Source organism: Hakea prostrata, chromosome 2 (genome assembly GCF_041222555.1).
Source record: "Hakea prostrata isolate BN-2017 chromosome 2, UWA_Hpros_2, whole genome shotgun sequence".
Lineage (NCBI taxonomy): Eukaryota > Viridiplantae > Streptophyta > Magnoliopsida > Proteales > Proteaceae > Hakea > Hakea prostrata.
Window position 1 is genome coordinate 74111487 of NC_142601.1, and position 27376 is coordinate 74138862.

Consider the following 27376-nt stretch of genomic DNA (forward strand, 5'->3'; position numbering starts at 1 on the left):
GAAGAAGAAAGAAAGAAAAAAAATAAGAAAGAAAGAGCTAAAATTCGTTAGAAATAAAGAGAGAGAGAGAGAGAGAAGTGGAGATAAAAAATAATTATAGTGAAATTCACGTGGAGACAAAGTGGAAGAAAGAAAGAAAAGTGGAAGAAGGAAAGAGAAAGAAAATAAAATAAAATAACATATATATTTTGTTAACAAAAATATAAGTGGGTTGGTTATTAAGGGAATAAGAAAGTAAATAAAATAGAAAGTGGGGAGAGAGAGAGAAAAACTAATTAGAGAAATAAATAAAATCTAATAAAATAAATATTCTAAAAAAAATAGAAAATCCTAGTCTTTGACTACTTGTGGGCCCCATACAATTCTCAATTACAATAAAGAAAAATAAAATAAAAATCCTAATCTAATTTTACAAGATATTCTGGAGTTGGCCCATAATTGCATCACTAGCCCATCATGCTCCAAATCAGGCCCACTTTCGCACTTGAGAATTTGAACGAACCTCTTGACTTGTAAAATCGCATGTTTAATACCCAAAACTCCAGATATTCGCTAAAGTCCTAGAAATTCATAAAATCTGCAAAAACAACATAAAACCCAAGGTAACTCCACTCTAAGTGTATAAAATGCATGCTTTATGCCTTAAGATTTCACACATAAATGTGCTCATCAGATTCCCCCACACTTAGACTAAGCTTGTCCTCAAGCAAGAATAAAAGAAAAATACAAATGCATGAAAGAAACTAATGCAACAACATAAAATCCCAACTCACTTTCGTAGGAATCACGGTTACACTTAGCATGTGCAACAAGCCTTTAAACCACTAGGTTACCCCTAGAGGACGAGTTTTGTCTCGTGGATGTTTGCAGAGAATATACATCCAAAATTCCAATTCAGCTCAAAATAAAACATTGCAAATTTCAACTTTAACAATTGGTAAGTACTTATACAGAATCAACAGCTATGACAATTTTCCTCACCGTTGATTTAAGATCCCCCACACTTAAACTTTATTACCCCATATCGATTCTTGAGACTAAGCATATATCTCAATCAAAGACTCACCTTATATCTTTCAAGTACACCTCTCCTTTAAGCAAAACCACTAATAGAGAAACAGGACCAAGGACTAAGGTTTTGAAGTATTTTTGACCAAACATTGCTACCAAGGCATTGATGACACTTGCATTTATTTCTCTCTTTTTTTCTTTTTCTTCTTCTTTCTTTTGAGTAGTGAACTCTACTTTACTCCATTACGGTTGGCTTGAATGACATGGTGGAGCAAACACCAGAAACCCAAGTTACTTTGTAGCTTTGCTTTGCATATGCCCACATAGACAGTGATATGAGAGTTCTTTTCAATAATATCATTCCTAAGAGTTTCGATCAAGTCACCTCGATTCCTAAGTCGGAGTGCCCTATCTAGTTCCAAGAAATTCAACTTTTACTTTCTACTCTTTTTTTTCTTCTTTTCTTTTCACTTCTTTTTGAACTTTTGTCACGCCATACAAAAGATCGATCTCAACCTCTAACCAAAGAAACAAGGATCCACAAAACCCATAATGGTCCAATGCCTTAAGTTAAGGGCCTATTATTTTTCTTTGGAAATTCTCATCTCAACATACATACAAGTTACCTTCCTCTCAAAAGGGTTTTTATGTATTCATGATGGGTACCAAAATCACTCTCATTTCACACATCATAGCAATTGAAATAGTATGTACACTAACCAAAAGCCAAAGTTAAAATTCACAAAGAAGCCAAAGGTATTCCCCCCACACTTAAATAATGCAATGTCATCAATGCATGCATGAAAAGATAAACAAGGAAGACAAATGAGGGGTATACCTTTCAGTCAAGATGTACTTGATCATGTGAAGCTTGAGTCTTATCTTCAATATCAATGTATGATGGGGAAGACATTCCAAATAAGAAAAACCATGAATAGAAAAGTCATCCCTAAAGACTTTAAGAAAAAACCTTCACAATGTCAAAGAAAATACTCATCATACGCTGAGGTTTTCTAAAATATTTGGCATCCTTCATAAGATGAATATGAGCTTGTACAATAGAAGAGCTTACACCTTTGATATTAGTCATAGACCAACTCAATGCTTCTCTATTATCATTCAACAGTGTGATAAACTCTTCTGCTTTGTCAAAAGTTAAATCAGAGACAACAATGACAGGAAGAGAATTATCTTGTCCTAAGAAAGCAAACTGCAAATTAGAAAGCAACTCTTTCAATTCTAGCTGGAGAGGTTCAATTATTGAGGGTTTAGGAATGGAGATGGAGATGGATGGGGGTTCAATTAAACATTAGCTACTAACTGATAATAAGCTGTAAAATGTTTGAAGTTTGGTTGTTGTATCAAACCTTTGTGAAGCAATGGGAACATCAGTTCCCGTTTGCACATTAGTAAGGGTCTAAGGGATTTGTAGCTAACTGTACCATAAAGCAAAGACACACTGTCAAAAGAATGCATCCAGCAGTTCCCGTTTGCACATTAGTAAGGGTCTAAGGGATTTGTAGCTAACTGTACCATAAAGCAAAGACACACTGTCAAAAGAATGCAACCAGAAATAAACCTATCTTTCATGATAAAGTTGACACCCTCCCCATCTCACTCAATCAGAGGAACAAATTTATTAGTTGCTGCCAAATAATTAAGGAAGGATATGTACTTACTCTCTTTGAGGTAGGGGTGGGCATAGGGGTTTTTTCTTTCTTTCTTCTTCTTCTTTTTTTTTCTTTTTTTTTTTTTTTTTTTTGGTGTGGGGGGGGGGGGTTAGGGTTTAGAAAAGGGAGGATACTTACTCATCTTTATACTGCTGGATTTCACCTTCAGGGAATTCCCCAGATGGAAAGAGTTCAATAACAGGAATAGATGGGGGATCAGTCTGCCCACGAGGTTCTTTCTTCTTCCTATAAAAGGCAAAGATAAATTATCTATCATGCGGAAAAGAAAGAACAAAAAAGGGGTACCACATCAATGATAAGAACTAAACCAAGAAAAAAGATACTCACTTGCTTTTGCTTTTCTTCTTTTTCTTCTTTGCAGTTTCTGTTGCAAGCAAAAAAAATTGTCAAAATAATGTACTTTTTTATTTTTTCAGCGGTTAAGCATGGATAAAATCCAAAACATTCAAGCACAACCAAATGAAACTGGAGGTTGGGGTTGGGGAAGAGATACAAAAAACAAGATATAGAGGGGGATGGAAAAGAAAGAAAGGTGAGGATAGGGAGATGACACTAACAAAAGATAGCAAAAAGCCACCCTATTAATTAACTTAATTAATTTTGGCAATCCAGGGGCCTCAATAGGGTAAATAAGAAAATAAACCTTGTAAAAAAATTAAAATGATCATAAAACTAGATAATCGTTCTGGTTTCTTTCTTTTGCTGAATGCTGAGTACCATCACATGATAAAATATCAAAGCCTTTTTGAAGGGTGGAGGACAAGAAGGCGGAGAAACTATTAATCTGCTGAAATGATACTCCATTATTTGTCAACCACAAGCCCAAGGATACATAACTCCCACAATTCCTAGTGGTCATTACACTTACACCTACTTGAAACTAAAAGTTAAATGTCCACTTCATTCACAGAACGCACTTGGCAGGGCCAACTAGCTCCAAGCACTCAATCATGGGATGACAGTCCACCCTCTTCCATGTACATATCTATTAATGAGATTATGAGAGTCCAAGAAGAAGTTGAATGTGTTGAGCTTGCAACTATTTAACCAAGATTTCTGTACCTCCGTACAACTATTTCACTACATCATACTAGCTCATTTATTCAATGTCAATTGCGACAAAGTTATGGAGGTACAACAATAACTCGGCTTTATAACTAAAGGGATCGGCTACCAAAGAATCCTTTTCCTCCATCAGCACTGTTTGGGTCATCCTTGACCCAACGGCTAAGCTATTTATGACTTCCTTACACCTTCTCCCTAAGTCATTCTTGGTGTACCCCTACTCTTTTAATTCCTTGAATCTGAATAAAATCACACCTCTGTATTGGAGCACCCAAATGCCTCTATTGTACATGATCATGCCACCTCAAATGACTTTCTCACGGTTTATCATGTATCGAAGCTACTCCTAGACCAGCTCTAATGAGCTCCTATGGTCATCCCTTACTAATTACTTCCTAACTTTGCCACTGTGATTTGAAAAAGTGTTTCTGATCTATGATAGACACTCAGACAGATCCAGTTTTTTCTATGATGTATAAACACAGAAATTAATTTTGTGAAGATCTAGTGTAATTGCCATATCACCTAGCCATAGTATACCTTTTGAAAGGGATGTCAAGCACCCAGGCACACATTCTTGACATAAGCATAGTTGTCCAAGCCCTCTGGTGGTTCTAGGCGTCCACGTGTCGCCTAGGCACCTCATTTGGTGTACCTTGGTTTTCTTCACCCCCTCAGACGCCTTGTCACCATGGATGTAAAAAAGAAAACAAATTTCCAGGATGATGTTCAATGCTCGAATATCCTAGAAAATGCCTTTGCTTAGAAGTTTTTATGTGAAACAGGATCTAGAGTTTGATTGATTGAAGAAAAGTTGTAGATTTAGGTCCACCCTCAGGATCCTCTCCAAGTGAATCAGCAATAAATATGCTGGTTAAAGGGGTTTTAGGGTTGGGAAAGGGGTAGGGTTATATTCAGCTAGGGTTTGGAGGCTAAGGTATTGAATTCTAATATTGTTCCTTTGCCATAGTTTTATTTTCAGAATGGGATTCGAAGACTAGGGTTTCAGCAATTAGAGTTTTTTGAGAATCTAGGGTTTCTCGGTGGATTGAGGGTAGGGCGAGGTCAAGTGTTTGATAGGTGATAGGAATGCTAATCCTAAAAGGGCTTAAGGTTTAGATGAGGGGTTAACGAGATTCAGGGTTTTGAAGTTTTAAGGGTTTCTAAGGAAGAAAATGAATTTCACAATTTTCTAGGGTTCAGATGGGAAGGAAGGGGAGGGTTCAGATGGGAAGGAAGGGGCTGAAACATAGGATCACAGGTAGGGAATGGAAAGGGGATTCTAAATCCTACTAAGAATAGGTCTTTGGCAGGGGAAGCCTAGGGTTTAGGTTACCATTTCTGGTTTTTTAAATTCTGGAATTTCCAGAGGTGCCACAAGCTTTTAAAGAGGAAGAAGAAGGAGAAGAAAAGAAGAAGAGGGGTTGGAATTAGTTGTCTAGGGTTGGGAGGTAGGAGTTAAGGGGTAAAGAGTTGGATGAACGGAATAGGAGCTGAAGCAGGGTTTGAGAGAGGGTAAGGATGATTTGCAATGGGCAGAGGGGGCTGCAACTTCCGAATTAGGGTTAGGGGGAACGAGGAAGTTTGCAGATGGAAGAAGGGAGTGAAAGGTATGCTAGCGGTAGGGGTCTCTTGTGCTTACTTGGAGATGGCTTGAGCTTTCAGATTTCACAAAATTCTGCAGAACTGTTCCTTCAAATAGTAGCCGCTAGTTCTCCCTAGAGGGAACCCATGACACTAAGTTATGATCTTTCAATTCTCAATTAATTTCATTAATCATAAACTGAATATTATATTATAAAGAGGCTTACTCATAGCCTTTAGAACAAACTCACGCCAGGACTCCAATTTAAAAAACAAATCAAACTAAACTCCTACTTGAACGAAGACTCATACTCCTAGAAAGACTCTTTCATATCTCACTCCAAAAGAATCCAAATTGAAATCTAAGAGTAGATATGGAATCTTTGCAAGAAGTAGAACAAAATTAGGGGACTCCGTCACAACTTAGGAATCCTAACTTAACAATGACTCAAACCCAAAAATAGAAGTACTCTAGGGTCCCACAAAGATTCTGGACCCAACTAAACGCTAAGTGGACTTAACCAGAATATAACAAAATTACCAAAATACCCTTGCTGGAAGTATAGGACCGTAGGGTATGGGCAACCTACCCCAGCCCAATTTCAGCTCTGAATCTGGTTCACATCATGTTTGGCAGCGGAAAGAGAGGGAGTGCACCTAAAGTGCTAGAGTGATGAAACAAAGATAATAGGGTATTTGAAGTGGAGAAGAGCACTCAGAGTGCTAACTGCTAAGTGATTGATATTACATTACATACCTAAAGAACTTGATAGAAATCACACACTGAAAATCAAACCAGATGTCAGATTGAAGAAGAAAGTAAGGAAGAAGAAGAAGAATGTTAGGGCCCTGGGATCAAAGATGGCACCACGTGGAGGACAAAGAGAGGGTTAGCGATAGTTGAGGGGTAATAAATAGGGGGAATTGAATGCTGAGGGCAGGGAATGTTTTAAGTAAATGGTTAGGCAGCCTAAGGCTCAGGGGCAGCATTGAATGCCATGGGGGTGACGAGCACCATTAAAGCCAGAATATCTTGTAGATGAAGACAACCCTAGAGATTTTTCCAAGTTGCTAAATGAGGGGCCCTGGGGATCCTGAGATGGCGCCATATGGAGGAGAGAGAGAGAGAGGGTTATTGTTAGTTGAGGGGCAATAAATAGTAGGGAATTGAATGCTGAGGGCAGGGAATGCTTTATTTAAATGGTTAGGCAGCCTATGGCTCAGGGACAGCATAGAATAGCAACCCAGGCCTCAGATTAATGTTCTGATACTATGTTAGAAATCACACACTGAGAATGAAACCAGATGCAAGATTGAAGAAGAAGGCAAGGAAGAAGAAGAAGAAGAAGTAGTAGTAGAACTAGCAGGGGAGAACTGCACCATGCGATTCTAGATTAACTACCCAGAATACAAGCATTTTATTTATATTCTTCAATTCCTCAGTTACAAACTTGTGGGACAAGTAATTCTGTCCTCAAAAAAAAATGGAAACAACTATGACAGAATATTCTGTCCAAAATAGAAACAACTACAAAAATAGAAATAACTGAAAAATAGAACATATGGAAAAGAAAACTCCAGATTGCAGCGATCCAATCTAGTCTGCGGCTGTACCCAAACTTGCGCAAATCTTAACAAAACTCAAACAAAAATTTATAGGATACTGAATCACAACGATGTATGGAGCTGAACTTCGGGCAATAAAGAAACAACATATAACAAACTTTCTGTAACTGAAACGAGGATGTTTTGATGGAAGTACTAGGCAACCAATCAACTATGAGGCAAACTGGAATGATGAGGAAAGGAACCAAGTACATGAATGGAAATGGGGGGGGGGGGGGAATAAAAGTAAAGCATCTGCCTCAATCTCTCCATAACGTCAACATGACGAGCACAGTACTGTACATGAACCACTTTGGCACTCCTGTCTCTATCCCTGTCTTTGACAAGACAGAACAAAACAGAGGAACTCATCCATGATGAATTTATAACAATGATGATGCAATATCTGAGTAGCAGGCTAGCAGCTTTGACGACAGAACAATAGGACAAGCCAAATGAAAGACACCACAAAGAGTTGGGAATATAAAAAATCCATCAGGATCGAGTATCCAATCTCTCAGTTTGTGTTGACTCTGTGGGAAAACTGATCCCGAGGGGAACTTAAAAAATCTTGAACCACCTGAAACACTGACTCTCTAATGCCTGTCTTAGGGCCTGTTTGGTTATATGAATCCAGAGATTTGAAATCTCTGGATTCACAAATGGGAGATTTATACCCGTTTGGTTGTGTGAATCTCTGGATTCATGAAATCTAAAGATTCACCTTTTTACACTAAAAACATAAATTTGTGGATTTATGGGTATAAGGTGAAATCCAGAGATTTCATCTCTACTATAAAAATGTTAAACATTTGAACCATGACTCCATAAATGTTTTTTTAGGATGAATCTATAGATTTCATTCCAAAGATTCAGGCTAACCAAACAGTTAATTTTATGAACCATGACTCCATAGATTTGAAATCGATAAATTTGAAATCTCTAGATTTTTGAAATCTTCAGACTCAAGTAACCAAACAGGCCCTTAGACCCTCAACAGCTTAAACTTCATAGACATAATGCCATGAATTGACTCACCAACATTTTTTCAGAAAGAACCAAATCAATTTGTTACAAAAGAATAAGCATGGATAAAAAGCCACAGCATCCCTGGAACAAGAAGAAACGGACACTAAAATACCCCAGCAACAAGCAATAAGACTTTATTCTACCAGGCAAAATGTTAAGTAAAATAGTAAAATGACTAGCAAGCAGTAAAAATCAATGATAGACAATCAATCATACAAACATACAACATTATCACACGCCTAAAGATTGCAGGCTAGAAAATCAACCTGTTAGATCTGAATTATCACCTTTTTCATCGTCTTCATCTTTCTGCAATGAAGGTGACTGGATTAGCTTCCACATTGCAATTTATAGGCTTCAAAATTAGAAAGTTCTACAACATTACATAGTTTCATTGTATCAGTCATGACACGTAAAACACACTGCAGGAAAACCATAGTTTCTGAAACTTATAGACCCCAGTTTCCCATCCCAAGGAATTTAACCCCGTATCAAGGATGGGCTAAGTATCCTTGATACCCCCAAATATCATTTAAGAGAATGATTTTTAACCACAAAGCCCCAACTTAACCTTCCCCTTCCCCCTAAAACCAACCTATTAGCACATTTGATTATCTTGAAAATTTTGTAAGAACTGCCCCTCATAAGATTGAGGCTATATCATATGATGTCTTGAGTTATCCTCTCTCCTATTACTATTATCTTTCAGCTTTGTTTCCATTTTTCACTTTCCGTTTTTCAATTCATCTTTTTATTGAAGGATCCATGTAGCAAACCTCATTTAGTTGGGTAAGGCTTCGGTTGTTGCATCAAAAAGTGGATCACCTGCTTGCCATGACAACTATGACTATTTTGCTTGAGATTCAAGATTTTGACTAACTTAGGTTCTTACATCTGAATAAGATATGAATCCACTTCTACATATTAATCCAAAACCCTGCTGCTAAGAATTTCCCTAGTTTATGGGCCCATACTACTCTTGGACTTTCATATTGCTAACCAGAGAAGGAGATTCCATGGATGTATCAACAACAACCACCACCACCATTACCTTATCCCAACTAAACGAGGTCAGCTACATGAATATGAAAGAGGCTGAGACAAATAGACAATGATAAATAATAGAAGTACAAAGGAGTAGAAGAATGTAAACAAGGTTAATAAGGAGAAAATGTCAAAGCAGCAGACCGAGAAGCATCCTAGAGATATCCCCTACAAAGGGTCAGCAACACAGGTCTTTGTCCTCCCAACAACTTCTTTCCCAGTCACAATAAGATCAAGCCCCCACCATATGCATATCCTTTTTAATTCTCCTCCAGCAGTCATTTTACGCATGCATCTACCTCTTTTAATTCCTTCACTAGTGCATCCATAGGTCTCTATTGGACATACCCATACCACATCAAGCAGCTCTCAAGGAGCTTGTCCTGAATTGAGATGCAACTCTCATTTCAGTTCTGATACAATCGTCCATTACTTTACCTCTCTTAGTCTGGCTTCACATACTCCCCAAAATCCTCATAGAGAGGTCATTAGACAAACAAGAGTGTTTCTCAACGATAATAGAAAGAAGAGAGAGAAGGAAAAAGGGGGGGGGGACAAAAAGCAGCATGGAGGAATACACTTGCCACACTACTTATATAAATACATACTGTACTACTGCTCTCTGGGGCATCCTGATGTTGCTCTAGTTGCAATTTTTCCAAGTCTGATGGAAGCTTGTCGTGTACTTCAGCATCACTTCCCATGATTTTGTTGCTTCCTGCATTAATTTAAAACAAAAATCAGCGAGAAACAGGAAAGGAAAGGAAAGGTTCCTTCGAAAGGTTGACAATGTGGGTCCCATGATGAATAAAGTAACATTTGTTTTTCATTCCCCTCACTTGGCCACAAAGTCCCACCTAAAAGTATAGGATTTTTTAAAGAGATGGAGTGGGAAAAGTGCTCTGACACATAAGCATACAAAATCCTTAAGTCATGGAGAATACTGTCCCCATTATCCCACCCATCTAAACAAACAAACCCAGAATATAGAATTTGTGGAAAACTTTGCTTTTTCCCACCCCACTTCAACTTCTTCAAACCAAATGGTCTCCAAGTGAATGAGGAAGGAGGAGAAGAAACAAAGGCATGGGGAAAGAACAAAAGTAGCAATAGAGATTTTCATTTTCTTGTGTTGAGATGACAATTGTAACCCCTGATAGACATCTAAAAACAAGTACAAACATGATATGATGCTTATGGCTGCAAAGATTCTTAATGTGCGAACATTTTTTTATATTGACGAGTATTGTATGTCAATCAGTCCTATAACAAGTCCCATATACAGCTAAGATTTAAATTTTGATAACAATCATGATTTCAGTCACTATAAAACAAAAACAATGAAACAACATTCCAGTAATTTCAGTTAAAGCCAACCACAACCCAATAAAAACTCATAGAAACTACATGAACGGAAGGAAAATACACATACTATGGAAAGAAAGAGAGAGTTCACGTACCCCTGCCATGACAATCAGAAGAAATAACATTGAAGAGGAGTTCTTAATTTCTCTGATTGGCGACATAATTAAGAATTTCAAAATTATACATAGAGCAGTGCATCACAAACATCTTAGAAGAAAAGGACTACATGCAAGGAAAAATAAAAAATATTACATTATAAAATAGCAATCAAGATAGCATTGACTTCCTCGAATTTTCCCCAACATCCAATTTCTGACCTGAAATATCCTAGGGTCTCACAAACTAATAGAATAATATGAGCTTGAATAAATGCAAAATGCTTCCTCACTTTTCTTTAGTGATGCACCTGCTCATTTCCTTCCAGATGCTGAACAATATCACATCAAGTAAGTAATCTTACACACATTGATACTCCACTTCAGATGAAGATTGTTTCAATTATCTTTATCATCATTTGCCTTTAACCTGTTTCTTGAATTCCCTCCTCTCTTTTTTTGCCTTAAAACTCCCAAGTGAAAAGAGGAAGAAAAAACTAAGACCAACATTTGGTGTTCTTTTCATTACTTGGAAAGTTTTTCCCTTTTCATTGATAAGCTAATCAATGCTTAAACAAAGTAACGATAGTCCTAGAGGTTGAGAGCATCCTCCAGCCTTGCGGTTTCATGCATATACTTTTTCCAAAACAGGAAATGGGTTTTCATGTCTATACAAATGAAAACTCCTCACTTGTGGTCCTACTCCATTCAATTTCTGTATCAACCCAGTTACAACTATCCATAACAGCAAGTTATTGGAGTCTCAAAGCTCAACATCAAAATATACCTTGATGCACTGCAAGTTTTAGTTTCTTTATAATAATTAGTCTGAGTTTATCTTGATCTTTGCACTGTTTTCTAGTCTTTGCATGCCATCATAAATATTACACTGGACAAACATTATTATGTCCCTTCCAAAACCAAGATCACAGATTAAAGCTTTAGATATGCCAAAGGATCAAACAATGCTGCCAAACTTTAACAGTGACAATTAAAAATAACAGACAGCGACTCGAAGCTCTTATTATCAGGAATGGCACATCAAAATGAAGAGGAAGAGGTGAGGGGGAGAGAGCACCTTGGTGTTATAACTGCACAAAATTGGGCTTTCATTATACCTTATGCAGGGAGAGCCAAGGAGATATGACTATATGAGTGGTCAATAAGGGGAGAGAGATCGGCTTCCCTTTATCTTTCCAACGTCACAAGACAGGTGAAAACAAATACAGGGGATGGGGCGAAAAGGAAGGTAACCTTAGCCACAGGGAAGGAAGGGCTTGAGTTGAGAAGGACTAGACCTTGCATTGCCCAACCTACACATGTCCATGTCCTCCTTCAATGCCTTAAGTTTTGGTTAAGAATTAGGAATCTCCTTCAATGCTTCAAGTTTTGGTTTCAGAATCAGGAGCTGGATCAACCACCAAAGGATTGGTTCAGTTGACATAGAGCAATACCTCTTGTTCAGAGTTCACTCTCCTTGGGTTATATATATACAAGTCCAGATCCTCCACCTACATGGGTTGGAAAATTTTCTAATCTACACATCTCATTGTGTTACATGTGTCCAATCTAAAACATAATCCGCATTTTTTTGGTAATTAATCTAAAACAAAATTAACCACCTCTAATTACCAAAATGAAGTTAATCTAAAATAGAATCCAACATCCCCCCCCCCCCCCAAAAAAAAAAAAAAAAAAACTAGTTTTTAATATTTTTAATATTTAAAAGAATTCCAATTAATCCACCAAAATTTGCTACCTCTATCTCCACTTTGGTTCTTTCCCTCTCCCTTCCACCTCTCTTTTCTCCACTTCTTTGTCTTCAATGTCCCCCACTTGCAGCAACTCTTACAAATATGTGATTTTTATCGTTTAGAAATTGCAACATAGAAAGAAAACCTTATAAAACTGTCTATGAAGGAATCAAACTATTTGGATGATTAGGTCTTGATCTCTCGAAATTGGAAAATTAATTGCTATCTCTCATTTCCATCATTTTTATCAAATAAACCCTGACATCTGAACTCTTCCAATTCAACACTTCATTAAGAAAGAGGGAGGGTTTAGATTTTAAGATCAACCGTAGGCCTATAAAAACATCTCTTTATTCCTTACTTCTTTTTCTACCAAAAAAACTAAATTACAAAAAATAATAATATAATAATAATATGCTTTTTTAATATTTTCGAAATAGTAGTGTATATATATAAAAGATAGAGAAAGGGATGAATGTAAAGAAGAAAGAGAGTGTAGATAGAGGAAGAGTCATCTTTGGCGTTTTGATAACGTTGGGAAAAAATAGGAAACAATAAATTTGAGAAAAGAAAATGAAAGTAAGTTTCAAATGGTTTGATTGTTTGACTGATTACCAAAAAAAGGAGGATTTTGATTTTGAACGGACACATGTCACACAACCAGATGTGTGGATTGGCAAATTTTCAACCCATGTCGGAGGTGGATCCAAACTCTATATAAACAAGTTTGAACTATCGTGTATCGGGAATATATCAGTCAGGTGATTTTCTTACTGTAGATACATACCAATGGGTGTAGAATTTAATGTAAATGATCAAATATGCAAGAAAATGGTCTAATTTAAACATAAAGCAATAGATATAGCTAATAAATATCATTCTATCATGCAACTAATACTTAAACATGTGTGATTCATAACCACCAAGAAGACATGACACTTATGAAAGATCTTACTCTAAACAAAACACATTCATTCAAGTTGACAAGTAAAGGCAACCAAGATTGTAATAGCGAACGCTTAAGCTTTCTTTTTAGTTCATTTTTTTATTTTTTATTCAAAACAGTAATGGAGCTTCTGAACTAATTAGCCATCTTCTAGATTCTTCCCCCCTTTTGTAACATGTAGTGTCTAAATGATAATTTTTCAGTTGACTGTATGACCCTTTAAACAATCAATCCAAAGTTCTGCCTCTGGAACCACATTACTCTTTGAAAGCGTAAATTCAAGTTTTGTGGAAACATTTCCCAGGTAATCAACAACAGTAACTAGTGCCCACCAAATATGATCCTTTGTATTCTCCACACCACCCTATACATGGATAAAGATAAACCTTTCAACTAATGGTCCGATTGGTTTTAGGCTTTTAGCCCGAAGTTGGCTTCTTTACTGGTGTATTACAATCAAATATCCCTTGCTATTGGTTTTCAAAAACCGGGAAATTTACTATACCAATTGATGGACTGAAACCGGGAAAAAGAATCACAATAAGACTCAAAAATAGATAAACATTAAAAGCAGGGATTCGGGTTGATCCCACAGATTCCTGTAAGTAATATTAAAGCCTGCACAAATGCTTAGAGACAAGAACTTGCCCCTGTATAATAAAAAAGAAGTGGACCAATACCTAACCACCTAACCGTATTACTTACCATGGAAGCCATGGCATCCTAATTCCTAATCACATTTGAGACCGCAACCCACCAAATGGACAACAAAACATTACAACCAGAGTGACAAGACTCAATTATTATCACTAATAATGCATAGATATATGAGTGCGATTTCAAGTTTCACCTGAATATCTCTAGAATGAAACCCTGAAATAGGCTTCTGAACGCTGAATATAACTGTCGCAGCCTAACAGGGCGACTAGGGGTTGCAGAGGGAGCCGAGCGAAGAATAAGAACAGGAGGAGGAGGCTACTACTTACTACTGTAGGAGAAGTCACCGCAACACCAGCTGAAGAGGACGAGGAGGCCACGACTCTGTAACTCGTAGCGATAGAGGTTGAGACTTGAGAGAGATCGGCAGAGATGGTTCCGTCTCTGCCAAGAAACCCTTGTTCCCTTGACCACCCCCTCCCTTTTCTTTTGAAGCTGAATCGTAACGTATCGAAGTGTATCGATGCTTGCAGCTTGCTCTCCCCTGTTTAGAAGCTAGTTCGTTACGTATCGATATATATTAATGTGTATCGTACAAATGTGAATTGATACGCATCGATAACTAAATTTACTTTTTCAAACAATACAAAAGGTACGTATCCTATTCCTCTGTATGGCTTTATTTTACCCAAAACAACAAAAATTGTGTGGCTTTTCGGAATTTAGAATCAGTGGCTTCTTTTTATACGTATGTATTTATAGATGCATGCGTTGAGAAAATTGGGAAACTGCATGGGCAAAACAAAATTCAGATATGTATGGACCTGCCTTGTCTTGCAAGCCCCACTGGCCCACCACCATACCAATATGTAAATGGATCCAAAATCGAATCGGTAACAGTAACCCACCTACCCAACCCAACCCAGTGGTATCTAGGAAAATCAATTATAGGGACATTCCAACAATGATTATAATAATAAGAGCAAGCGACATTACAGTATTTGGATTTCTATAACTATCATGTCCCGTCTCTATTTAAGCTCTCTTTGGCATGGTTTTAATTCTCTATTTTTTATATATTCTAAAAAAATCAATGCAGAAATTCATTTTTAGTAAAGGAGGTCGTACTAAAAATACATTTGACATGTCGTTATGTAAAATGACTTTTGGTAGGTTCTAAAACTTGTATTGAAATATATACATAAACACTCTCCCATAATGAGTTTTACCGGTAGGTCGACATTCATAATAGTTTTTCATGACCTTAATATTCTACAAAATATAAGACATTATATGTACACATCCACCATTATGCGTGATAGTATACTAAGTAATAACTAATAATAAGACAATTAATACATTACTCATAACATATCAACCAATCATCAGTCATCTGGGTAAGAGAATTTTAGTTTTTAGGGTTTTAAAATATGAGGTTATGTACTATTGAAGGGTGGGGTCACTCATCAAACCAAAAAACCCTTATGAAACGACATTTACAAAAAATTGACGGTATATTGTCAATTTTACCATTTATACACGTTTTGGCTTTCTAAGGTTGGGAAGGATTGTTATTTTTTTTTTTTTTTTTTCTTGTTTGGGTATCTGAGGTTCATCCGGTTCAGCTTGCGCGCACCTTGATTACATTCTCAAGGGATACTTGTCGTCCGCAAGAATCGAATCCATGACATCTCCACTTAGAAATATGGATCTTATCACTCTACCAACCCTGTATTGACGGAAAAGATTGTTCTTCATTTTGTCATTGTCAGATTCAGCTTGGATATTTTCCTGAATGGATTTGCCTGCAAACACGTATGAGTGAATTTTCTAATCTCATTTACCACCTTTTTGAAAACCCTAAAATGTAGCCTGTTAGCCTTTATTAGGAATTCATATTTTGAATATCCACCATTGATCTTTTTCATAGATGCGTGAGAGGCAGTAAAATTCAACCAAACCGCCGTGTTAACTGTGCAAGTCAAACTAGGATTTTACCAACATGTTAGCATCCCCAGGTATAAGAAAACATAAAAAGGAAAAGGATTGTATATAATAAGAGCAGTTAGGAGTTGATCAGCTTATTCATACCGACTACATCGAATCAGTCTGATCTTTGAGTTCAAGCTGTGTACTGCTGACCATAAAAAACTGGTTATCGAGCTTGCTCAGTGTATGTTCATTGTCTTCATTCTCACCCAAGTTATTCTTCCACAACTTCCGGACCATAAGGTTCAAAGGAAGATCAGAAGCATGGGTGGGTGCCTGGGTGGGGGTCTGGGGGCAACAAGGGCAGCACTGCCCCACTATTAACATTATGTATGTGGTATGTCCCATTACATAATGTCCCAAATATAGACACTGATTTATTTTATGATAATTTTCATCACATAATCAACTACAAGGATTTTCATAGTACAGAAAATATCTACCAGGGCAAAAATTAAAGTCCTGAGAAGCCCTTATTTTGGGGTTTATTATTACTGCTGAATCAAGTTGCCATTTTCCACTTTGGATATATCTCGTATCAGATTTTCTTCAGCAGGGCTTTCAGATGCGGCTGAAGGTCATTCAAATTGGTAGCCATCTGAACTACATAAGATAATTTATTCTCAGCCACCTCAAAAACTCGAGTGATATCTCTCACCTGCCCGGAAAAAAACAGAGAAAAAGGAGGACGGTCAGTCTCAGTATTCACCAATCACTACTGATTCATATTAACATTAATTGATTTATAGTCCATATGCACTGACAAATAGGCAGCAACAATTAGCTTTATAAGAATTATTGATGAGAGTAATTGTGAGGCTACTATTATTATTATACAACAAGAAGTTCAAACTTACCATCACAAGGGTTCCACCGATTAACAAACACTATGAGGTCTATTCACCAAGAGAATCTACCTCTGCCATGAAGACGACAACAGCCTTTCTAGAGCATTAAATAATGGTTTGAATTTTTTTTTTTTTTTGGGGGGGGGGGGGAAGAAGAGAAGGTAAGCTATTAGTACTGTTTTGGAGCAAGGAATATAATAACTATCGACTCAACCGGTCAAACTCTTCCCTTTTGCAACTCACACCTCCCATTGTTCCCTCAATTTATCTTCCAGGTGAAGAAACCAAACACAGACTTTTACAAAGAATCTCCCAATTCTTGGAAGACGAACAAAATGCAAAAGAATCAGCAACGGCATTAATAATCACCCCCAAGACAGGAATTGCTAAAAATTGAGTAACAATCAACTATGATTGAGGCACTATCAAGTAGCAACAGAATGAATTGGAGAGGTATGGTACATTGAAACTGCCCATAACGATGTGGAAGTTAGGGACAGGTACTTGAGGAATAAGAAGGAGGAGGACGTAAAGCAGCTCCAAGGCTTATTAATTTACTACCTAACATGAATTGCACGTATTAACATTGCAAGCATTGAAATAATGCACTGCATTGGAGAACCAACACCAGAAAGTCAAGACAAACCAAACAACATGCAGCAAATTCACCTAACTAATTGGCATGCATGGACCATTGACACTTGGGTTTATGATGCTGCAATAAATCAACATACCACATGAACCTTTTACTACATATAAATTAAGTACCATCAACCTGCTGATATGAGGCACCCAAAGCATTACTAAAGCAATGAGAACAAAGCATGCCCCGTACATCCAATGCCAAATGTAAATTACCTTTGATGCATTACCCACAAGTTCACTTTGGAGCTTCACAATTTTATTTTCAGCATCATATGTGCCTTTCTGCAAAAGAGAAACAACACAGACTGATTATGACAAGGGCTCAATCATTGATTCCGTCAGGTTTTACAATTCATGCAAAATGTACTGACCATTTATTATAATTTTAAAGAGAAAGCAGTACATTTTATGAACTGACGGTCCTACTTTCTTCGGGTGAATAAAAATACATTACTAAAAGAGAGTAAAATACAGGACTCTCCAAGAAGATGGTGAAAATGAAGAAACCCACACGAAGCTAAGTCTTGCCCTCAGCTTGGAGGGCATGGGGCAGATACAGATTAAGGGGAGACCACAGGAATCAACTATAAGCCTATTTCCCAGGAGTAGAGCACAGAAAATTTGCTTCTGACAAAGGCAAAAATGTCCCAAATCTGTTGAAACGATCTGGATTGGAGGTTCATCTTCTGGTTACACTATAAGTAGATGACTGGTAACTGATGGACCAAAGGCATGCTTATCTGTTCTGTCATAACTGTAATTACAGGCGCACGAACATATCCACCCAATTCCATTATCTATCAAAGGGCGAATTCCTTCTCCTCTGAAGCCAACACTTAGTGAGAAGCCCTTTCCAAACATAGGAGAAGGGGCACGCCAAGAGAAGGCCTTCTAAGCATGGAAGGAGAAGGGGCATGCCAATAAAATTTTCCCCTCCTGTCTCTCTGTAATTTCATCACATAAAAGCAATTAAAATACGTCTATAGAAAATCTAACAGAAGTTGCTTTATAGACTCTACCTACCAATGCTACACTACCAAGTATTTAAGTCCCTTTTCAACTTAATTGTGCAGTGTTATAAGGAACTGGGGAGTATACTAAAGGTAATAAATTAATTTAAGGTTCGCTGATGAATCATCACAGTCCAAATTCATGTCAGCCTTTTCCTTTAATGTTTGTCTGTCAATTTAATTCACCACTAATTAATTTGACTACCTGAATTCATCAATAGTGTTTTGCTCTTTCTTTTTTTCAAATTTTTTTTCTTAAGAACTAGTGGGGGAACTGACACTATTAGTGCCGGAATGCACTCTGGATCCCTAAGCTATTTCTGCCATGTTTAGGGATTATATGATTGTCGTGAATCCTGGATAGATAAAGAAACGTCTGATTGGCAACGTGTCAAATACAAAGTAGCATCACAACAACATGCCTCACCTTGTGTAGGATGCTTACTGAAGCTTCTTCAATGGTTAGCACTATTTTGATATTTGCTGATCTCAGATTTAACTGAAAGTTTGACAACTAGACATGGAAGAAACATACACAAAAGTTTAAGCTCTATCTGCCACATTTTGGGTAGCATTCAAAATTTGTATAAATGTTGGACACCTCATGACTTTGTCATGGGTTAATTTTCAGGATTATTCCAAATTTCACCATGTGTAAGACAATGCTTCGAAGATTGTTTTAAAGGGTCAATTGTCATTTTAAGAATTTTGGTTCCTTAAGCAACAAGGGAGAAGCAAATATGCACGTTCGGCCATATATTAAAATGGGCTACTAGATTTGACAAACGACTAAACCAGAGATCTTCCATCTTTCAGATATGTTCAAAAGTCAACACCTTTCCGGTCTCCCCCCCATCCCTCATTGATCTGCAGTGTCTAAGGATTTTCTCAAACATTATGGAGATTCGAAACTTTCTTGAACTTTATATCATATTAAAGGCTATTAGATCTAATCTAGAAAGTGATACTTCTGATCAATTATTTCTTTTAATATCTTGTACATATTTTGCAGTTCTCTTTCCCACAGACCCTAGCCTCCTATCATCTCAACGTTACATTCCACACATACCCTATCAATCAAGAATATATTCAAACCTGGCACAATTTGCCAGAAGTTTTCACCCCTTGATATATCCTAAAGCACTTCACTGTAGATGACCTGAAACCTAGCACTTAACTTCAAATATTTCAATGCTAGTTTTCTCTATTCAATGACAATGCATCTGTCTTTTTCTTTAAAGAGAACTTCCCTGAACATGACAAGAAAAATTACTAGATGAAATTCTCTTAGAGACATGGTTCCAAGGGTTCCAAGGGCTTCAACTAGGTGACTAGATGTCCAAAGTGACTAGTCGTCTAGCATGCCGAAGCACCAAAATCCAAAATCTGATGATTATATTGTATCCATGTTATAAATTTCATTCTATTTTATTTGCTCCCATACGTGATTCTAATCCTAATTTTTAACCCCCTTCATGTTCTATATTTTTACTGATTCAAGTCATAAACCTACATATTTCGAGCTACATTACTCCTTCAGCAACCAAGGACTGCAATTTCTTTCTAAATTGAATTAGGCTAAGGAAAGGTTTACACTGGTAGGTGACTCCTATTGTCTATAGAAGATGGACTGCTTTCAGAACAGAACTGAATATATAGTTTTCCTTAAGATTTTACTGCTAACCAATTATATATGTTTTATCACAGAAATTGTACATATACCTCTAGTTATCTCCGCTAAATCAATTAGTCCAAATCTTTTTCTCTAAATACGTGAGTTCTGAAAAAAGAATGGATCTGCAGGGTCCCAAATGAATTGGCTTATTCGAAAAAAGCCTTGTTCTTTGGAAGATCTATCTCGTGTTTGGTACTGCACAATGCTCAATGTCCAACTAGTCATTTTGTTCATAGTTCTCGAACTGAAACCTAAATTGTACTTTTCAGTTACAATCACTCCTTGTTTCTTCTCATCTCTTTCTGTTTTAAGCTGATCTTAACCATGCCTATGCCTTAATCACATAATCCTCAAAGTAGATAATGAGATAACAAAAAAAATGTGGCACAATCTCCACTATTAATATGGGTAGAGAGGTCGCCATCCTTCTTAACGTTGTCAATGGCTTCTTGACAGGAAGTTCCAGAACTAAGTTACATTACACGGTCAAGGCCTGTATGTTAATTACAACAACCATTACATTATCCCAACTTTATGGGCGGCTACATGCCCTGACCTCTATAGGGTCCATGTTGTTCATTAAGGCAATTAGACTAAAGAAACCCCAAGGGGTTGGTTCACTTGGGCAAAGACCAACACCTTATAAGTAAAAGGTCAAGAATTCAAATCTCCCGGGGACTGGGGCGATATATATACAAGTTACAGTTCCCAAAAGAATCTAAATCAATGAAATAGGTTCCTTCCACAGGTTTGTTTCCACTTTCCATATCCAATAGATGTTGCTAATCAGAAGAAAGACGTACGTATTTGAAAAAAGCGTGCGTAAAGGCAACTATAGCTATATACTCGGTCCTTTTGGGAATACCAATGATCCGATTATTTACAAGTTAAAATTTTTTGATATCGAGGTGACGAAAATGAATCGAAGTACCTGAACTTCGACGATACCGGTGCTTTGAGCAATTACAACTTCAATGGATCCGTTAGGTTTCGGACGCCAGTAACCACTCTCTGCGTGCATCGGCTCTCCAGAGGGCAATTTCCAGGTCTTCTGTGTATACCCTATAACCGGCTTCTCACGCCAACAGCATACGGAATAGTATTAAATGCAATTCGGGTTCTTCTGTTGTCTCAAAGTCAAATGATCCAGAATTTGAAAAGTGGGATTTTAGAAGTACCTTTCCAGTGTGGGAGAAACAGAGTTCTTCACCATAGTTGAAAGAATCGATGGTGGGGAAGCCCCCTTGGCCCTCTCCCTTCCATCTCCCCAGCAAGAATGACAGTGGCGCAATCACTGGATGCACAGGTGGTACTGCTGCACCTCCTACGGCATTACTACTCTCCATCTCCCTCTCCAGCTCCGCGTGTCTCTGAGATAGAAGCAAGCGTTTCTCTCCTTTCAAGTTTCAAGTTTTCATTCCCATTCTGGATCTTTGAGTTTCCTGAGGGTTTGAGACTCAGTCTTTGGATGGACCGTTGAATATAATCGCTGAATTCTACTGGCGGCCGGCGGGAGGAGAATCAATATTTTAAAACTCGGTTGCCTGAGCTTTGGTTAAATTCACTTTTTGATTCTAATTTTTTGTTTTTGTTTTTTGCTTTTTTTGGTTTTATATTTGGCTTCCTCTTGGTTGCGATAAATAATCAGATAAGGGCACTCTCAGTCTCTCAGACACTTGGTTAACGAAATCGTCAATTTAATAAGTTTTATGACAAAAATACTACTATGGCTTTTTGGATTTGAAAATTTCTAACATCAACTCCCCAGGTATTCTTTAAAATTAAGATCACCTTTGAGGTATTTAATTTATCAGTCAAACCCTACATTTAAAAATTATATTTAAATATTATTAAAAATGACAGTTAAATATTGATTGTAAATTATCATATTTTTTAAGAAGACACAAATACCCCTGAATAGAAATGCCCTCTCCTCATCATCAAATTCTTTCCATCGACCGATCACCACCAATTTACGGCCCACACCGACTGATGGAAGAAAAGAGAAAAGAGAAGAAAATTAAGTTCAATTTATGATATATTTATCTATTTTTTTTTTTTTTTTATTTTTGGTAAACAATTTATGATATATTTTCACTAAAGGAAAGGAACAAGAGTTGAAGTGGAGCAAAAAAAATTCAATAATTTTTGGGTAAAAAAAAAAAAAAAAGAAAAAAGGGACCACACTTGCCTTACTAAAAGAGCCAAAACCAAATCCACTCCCAGCCTCCCAAAAAGGGATTCGTCACTTGCATGTTGATTCCAACAGCGCTGATGAGTGATGAAGCTGGAGCCTGGAGCTCTTTTTTTTTTTTTTTCATTTTCAAATGGTCACGTCAATAGCAGGATCAGGAGAGAAGGTACACTGTGAAAACAGTAATGGCAGACTACAAACTAGAACCCACTCATGACTCATATCATTGGATCATTCTGTCCACTAGAATTTATCCAGTAAACCTAAAAATAGAAAATTACACCCTTGTTGTCCCGTGGCAATTTTTAGCACAAAAGACCAGAACACCCTCAAAGGGCCAACCCACACAGACCAGAGACTATGGTATTAAATAAATAATACATTACAGGATACAGCTTTGTGCCCTTAATATATAGTAGGTAAGTGTGGTTGAAATGTGTTTGGTTGCTTGGCTTGTGCCAGCATCTGAACCACTTCTCTCATGGTAGGCCTTTCCACACTATACTCCTGCACGCACAACATTGCCACAAAAAATACTTGCATGGCTTCGTCTAGGGGAACATTGCTTAGCCTCTGATCTAAGATCTTGGCTACCTCTTCTTTGTTTGAATTAGTTTTTATCCTCACCCACTGAACGATGTCTAATCCTTCTTCTCCGAAATCACCAACTGGCCGTCGACCTGTTATCAGCTCCAACAGCACTACCCCGTAGCTGTACACGTCACTCTTCTCGTCGACCTTTAGTGTGTATGCGTACTCTGTCAAGTAGTTAACCAGAGAATCAGGGCCAGACAGGACAAAAGGTTTAGTACGTAGAAACCAAAACTTTAAACTAGCATTTTCTTCCAATGAATTAACAAGTAATCAATCGACTAATTAGCTAGATGGGCAGAGTGGTCTTTTCCCTGCCATTCAATGGTGGGTGGGCCGTGGGCATGGACCATGGTGTTCGGAATTGACGAATCACTTTTTTCTAGGCAATTAAACGGGTAGTCAGTCCTCTTTCTTAGGCATAGAGCAAAACTAAAGCCTAACTAAATCCCAATCACTGTTCTCAAGGGAACTGATTTGGAATCTACATCATCTGTTGTCCCCTAGGGCCTGGCCTAGCCTAGCCTAGCCGACCTCTTTTTACTTTTTCTACTCAAAATTTGAAGTTAGAATTGTGGATGTCGGTCAAAAAGCTACCTGTTATACATGAGGTTCGTGGTTTCCAAGACAAGCAAAGCTCAGTCCACTGAGAGTCTTGTGTGGTCTGGCAGCAACAAGAAAGAAAAAGAGCAAATCAAAGAGAGCCGAGCCTCGGCAGCAGCAGCAGCAGGCTTTGTTCTATTTGGAGCCGGAGCCGGAGCCGGAGCCGGAGACTCCACACATGACTCTACTGCTAAAACTAGCTACTTTGCTCCGTCCTGCAGGCTTCAGGCTTCAGGCTTCCTTCCGATACATGCGATACATGCAATGCAATGTTCCTATTTTTTACTGAAATTTTCTCTCTTTTTTCGGTTTCACACCCAAAAAGGAGACCAGCACTGAATTCTAAATCGACAACTAAGGCTCCCAGCACCCAGTATCAGATTTGAGAGAGAGAATTAATGATGCATGCAATTAACCTCATTAAAGGACTCAAAAAGTTTTGAGGATGCAGAGGTCTGATCCTAATTAAATGACACACATACCAATTCCTGATCTGATCACCAGCCTCTATTCCGGGGAGGCCATATATAGACCTGGCTGGCCGGTTTCCCAATATTATATCATATGTTGCTGTTATCAAATTATATGTCAGTAAACAATATGAAAGAAGCCCTGATCCTGATTAACATTAAGCTAGCCCTATATATATATATATTATATATATATATATATATATATATATATATATATATATATATATATATATATATATATATATCAATCAAGAAGGAAGCGGGAAGCGGGAAACGGGAAACCCCATTGTACATTGTTCGAATGAATTAATGTGATCTGAAGAAGAAAATAAAATAAAATGCTTGTAGCAGCTGGTCATAAATAGATTGCATGCACAATATAGATATAGAGGAAGATGCATGTACCTGGTGCAATGTAGCCATAGGAACCGGCTATCGCTGACATACATTCTGAAGCCCCAGTATCCTGCAAGAATTTGGCCAGACCAAAATCTGCTACGTGGGCTTCGAATTCAGCATCAAGCAAGATGTTATTTGATTTCACATCCCTGTGAACTATCAGTGGAGAGCAGTCATGGTGTAAGTAACATAAACCTTTGCCAGCTTCCATGGCAATTTTCAGTCTAGTATTCCACTTAAGATACCCTCCTCTCTTCCCATGTACTACTTCTCCCAAGCTTCCATTCGGCATGTACTCGTACACAAGCAAATTGGTTTCCTTATTCGAACAGAATGCCAGAAGCCGCACGATATTCCGATGTCTTATCTTCCCCAGGGTCTTTATCTCTGCTGTGAACCCATTGTCATGGGATGACTCCTTATTGCTTATCCCCATTAGTTTTTTAACTGCTACTTGTTCTCCATTTGGCATTATTCCGCTATAGACAATGCCAGCTCCTCCTCTCCCTATAATGTTGTCATCCTTCAAGCATTCTAGAATATCTTCAATGCCAAATTCCAGCTTCTGGAATGCTGTCAGCTTCCATGACTTGGAAGAATTCCTCCTCCTTACTGATCGGGCCTTGATGATGATTGCCGAGGCCACGAAAACCAACGAACAGGCCATTAGGCCCACTGCAACAATAAGTTTGAATTTGCTTGGGACTTGAGATTTGTTGTTGTTGTTGTTGTTGTGCTGATCATCATGGTTAGACTGATCAAATGGTAAACTATTTGCATAGTTGCATGTGTCGTCGTCCTTCAAGGTGGATCCACAGAGCTGAGGATTTCCTATAAAGGAAGTGGAGTTAAAGAACGCAAACTGTCCTGTTGCAGGAATCCAACCAGAGAAATCATTGTGTGAGAAGTCTGCCGAGGTCAGGCTCTTCATTGCTCCGATTTCCTTTGGAAGGCTCTGGTTTAGGTGGTTCCAGGAGACATTGAGATAATTGAGTATGTGAACTTGAGTAATCTCAACTGGAATTGGTCCTGACAATTGGTTCTGGCTCAAATCTAAATAAGTCAGTGACAGACAGTTACCAATCCCAGAGGGGATTCTGCCGGAGAGATTGTTTATACTCACATCTAGCTTCAGTAAATGCTTCAACTGGCCCAATTCAGATGGGATGTCCCCTGTGAAATGATTTCCACCGAGTGAAAGAATCTGCAGACTCGAGAAGTTTCCGATGGATTTTGGTAGTGACCCGGAGAGGTGATTGTTTTCGAGATTCAATTGGCCAAGCTTTGAAGGCAACTTGCTCGGGTCGTCTTGAAACCTTCCAGACAGATAGTTGTTCTGCATCTCCACAAGTGATAGCTCTGGCAAGTAAAGAAACCCATCTGGAATGGCACCACTCAAATAATTCTGGCCCAGGCGAACTCTAGAGAGTGTCACACACTCTCCAAGCTCATGGGGTAGAGGCCCAAACAGAAAATTGTTGAGCAAAATCAAGATTTTCAGCTGGCCTCCGTAGCAGAGAGAGCTAGGGACTGAACCAGTGAGCTTGTTAGAGGAAAGATCAAGCTCCATCAGTCTTCCATTCTGTCCAAGCTCTGGAGGAATGGTCCCTGTAAAGTTGTTCTGCCAGAGCTTCAGTACTTGCAACTTTGGTAGCTCTGCAATGAGATGTGGAATCTGCCCATGGAGCTTATTGATGAATAGATGCAACAAAGTAAGCTCCCTCAGCTGTAGAAACTCAACTGGGATCTCACCTTTGAGTCGATTGTTCGAAAGATCAAGAAATTTCAAGCTACTCATGTTGCCAAATTCTGGTGGAATTGAACCAGTGAGCTGATTCGTTTGTAAGAAGAGAGTGTCCAGCTTGTTGGCATTGCCCAATTCAGGAGGGATCGAACCATCCAAGCCACAGCTCGAAAGGTCTAGATGAACCAGATTTACAAGCTTACCAAGCTCAGGTGGGATTCCACCTTGAAAGTCGTTGTAGTAACCCAAATAGAGCCGCTCGAGAGTAGTGAGGTTTCCAAGCTGACCTGGTATAAAACCGCCTAAGTTGTTCCCTGCAAGTGAAAGATAAGTGAGCTCCTCAAAATTTCCATAGCTCACAGGGATATCCCCAGAGAAGTAATTCCCGCCAAGATCCAAGTGCTTAAGTTTGGGAAGCTCCACAACACCCAGAGGAAGAGATCCGAAGAAGTTGTTGTTGTAGGCATCAAACACTTCCAGCTCCTTCAAGCTAGAAAAATTCCAGTTCAAACTTCCATTGAACTGATTGTTGGATATGTTGAGGAATCTAAGTCCTGCCAACTTATAAATTTCGGGTGGAAACGTGCCAGAGAAACTATTTCCTGCAACTGAAAGGTTCAATAGGCTTCGAAGCTCAGTGAATACAGGGGAGATGACACCTGACAGATTAGAATTTGATACATCAAGTGAAACTACTAAACTGTCTTTGGTGTCGCATTGGACACCAGTCCATGAACAAAGGTACATGTAGTTCGTTTCATTCCAGTCAGTTAGAGAAGTGGAAGCATCGAAAGATTGTTTAAGTGAAACCAAGATTGAAGCTTGCCTATGAAGAGACAAGTTAAGTGCGGAGGCAGAACAGAAGCAAGAGAGAAAGAGATAGAGATAGAACCAAGAGAGGAGCACAAACCTCAGGAGTAGAGGAACGGCCATGAAAGTTTTGTGACTCAACAAAACCCAACAATTGGTCATGGTCGAAGCAAGGCAGTAGGCATTTCTAGGAGTTCATGTGAGCAGCTCTAGACACAGAGATCATATGGAACTTAAAGAGTCATGGGCTGCTATGCTAGCTAGCTGTTAATATGGGATTCTCCCAGTTAAATTCTTTGCAGTACTTCTCCTAGCTTCCCACTTGTTCTTTGTTGTTCTACTTCCTTTTCGTTCCTTTATTTTTTTTTTTTTAATTTTTTGGGTTCCTGTCATTTTATGTATTCATCTTTACTTTCAAAAGGAAAAGTAAAAGCACTCTTTGTATAAAGTTGAGGTGCCACCAGGAGTTGATCAAAGCAAGCTTAGTAAACAGTTGTTTTATGGTGTAAATTACATATATACCCCCGGCCCCCATCTAGTTTAATTCTT

The 27376-nt window shown here is 38.2% G+C and overlaps 3 protein-coding genes across 6 annotated transcripts in view; all 3 read right to left on the reverse strand.

Annotated features, from left to right (window-relative positions):
- The window catches only part of LOC149026452 (methionine aminopeptidase 2B-like), a 30478-nt gene extending 16083 nt beyond the window's left edge, over window positions 1-14395 (reverse strand). Inside the window, exons 1-5 of one of the 3 annotated variants that reach the window (XM_089146735.1) lie at window positions 14176-14395; window positions 9638-9747; window positions 8273-8294; window positions 3030-3066; window positions 2820-2927 (exon numbers count right to left, since the gene is read on the reverse strand). In XM_089146735.1, coding sequence (XP_089002861.1) covers window positions 2820-2927; window positions 3030-3066; window positions 8273-8294; window positions 9638-9733 — 263 coding nt within the window. In that variant the 5' untranslated portion in view covers window positions 9734-9747; window positions 14176-14395. The other 2 variants (XM_089146734.1, XM_089146736.1) reach the window with 2 other exon arrangements.
- Window positions 14396-15746: 1351 nt separating this feature from the next.
- LOC149026453 (nitrobindin heme-binding domain protein) lies at window positions 15747-21623 on the reverse strand. The gene is made up of 4 exons (XM_089146739.1): window positions 21192-21623; window positions 20945-21085; window positions 17542-17610; window positions 15747-16493 (listed from the first exon to the last, which is right to left on the reverse strand). The coding sequence occupies exons 1-4, from the start codon at window positions 21357-21359 to the stop codon at window positions 16374-16376; spliced, it is 498 nt and encodes a 165-aa protein (XP_089002865.1). The 5' UTR covers window positions 21360-21623; the 3' UTR covers window positions 15747-16373.
- A 556-nt stretch (window positions 21624-22179) lies between these two features.
- BAM3 (Leucine-rich receptor-like protein kinase family protein) lies at window positions 22180-27169 on the reverse strand. Of its 2 annotated transcripts, XM_089146741.1 has the most exons (3): window positions 24280-27169; window positions 23396-23462; window positions 22880-22965 (listed from the first exon to the last, which is right to left on the reverse strand). In XM_089146741.1, exons 1-2 carry the CDS (start codon window positions 26987-26989, stop codon window positions 23437-23439), a joined length of 2736 nt encoding a protein of 911 aa, XP_089002867.1. In that variant the 5' UTR covers window positions 26990-27169; the 3' UTR covers window positions 22880-22965; window positions 23396-23436. The 2 variants fall into 2 exon arrangements, with proteins under 2 accessions (XP_089002866.1, XP_089002867.1); XM_089146740.1 differs by lacking the exon at window positions 23396-23462 and having other exon boundaries at window positions 22180-22965; window positions 24280-27168.
- Between the last annotated feature and the right edge of the window lie 207 nt (window positions 27170-27376).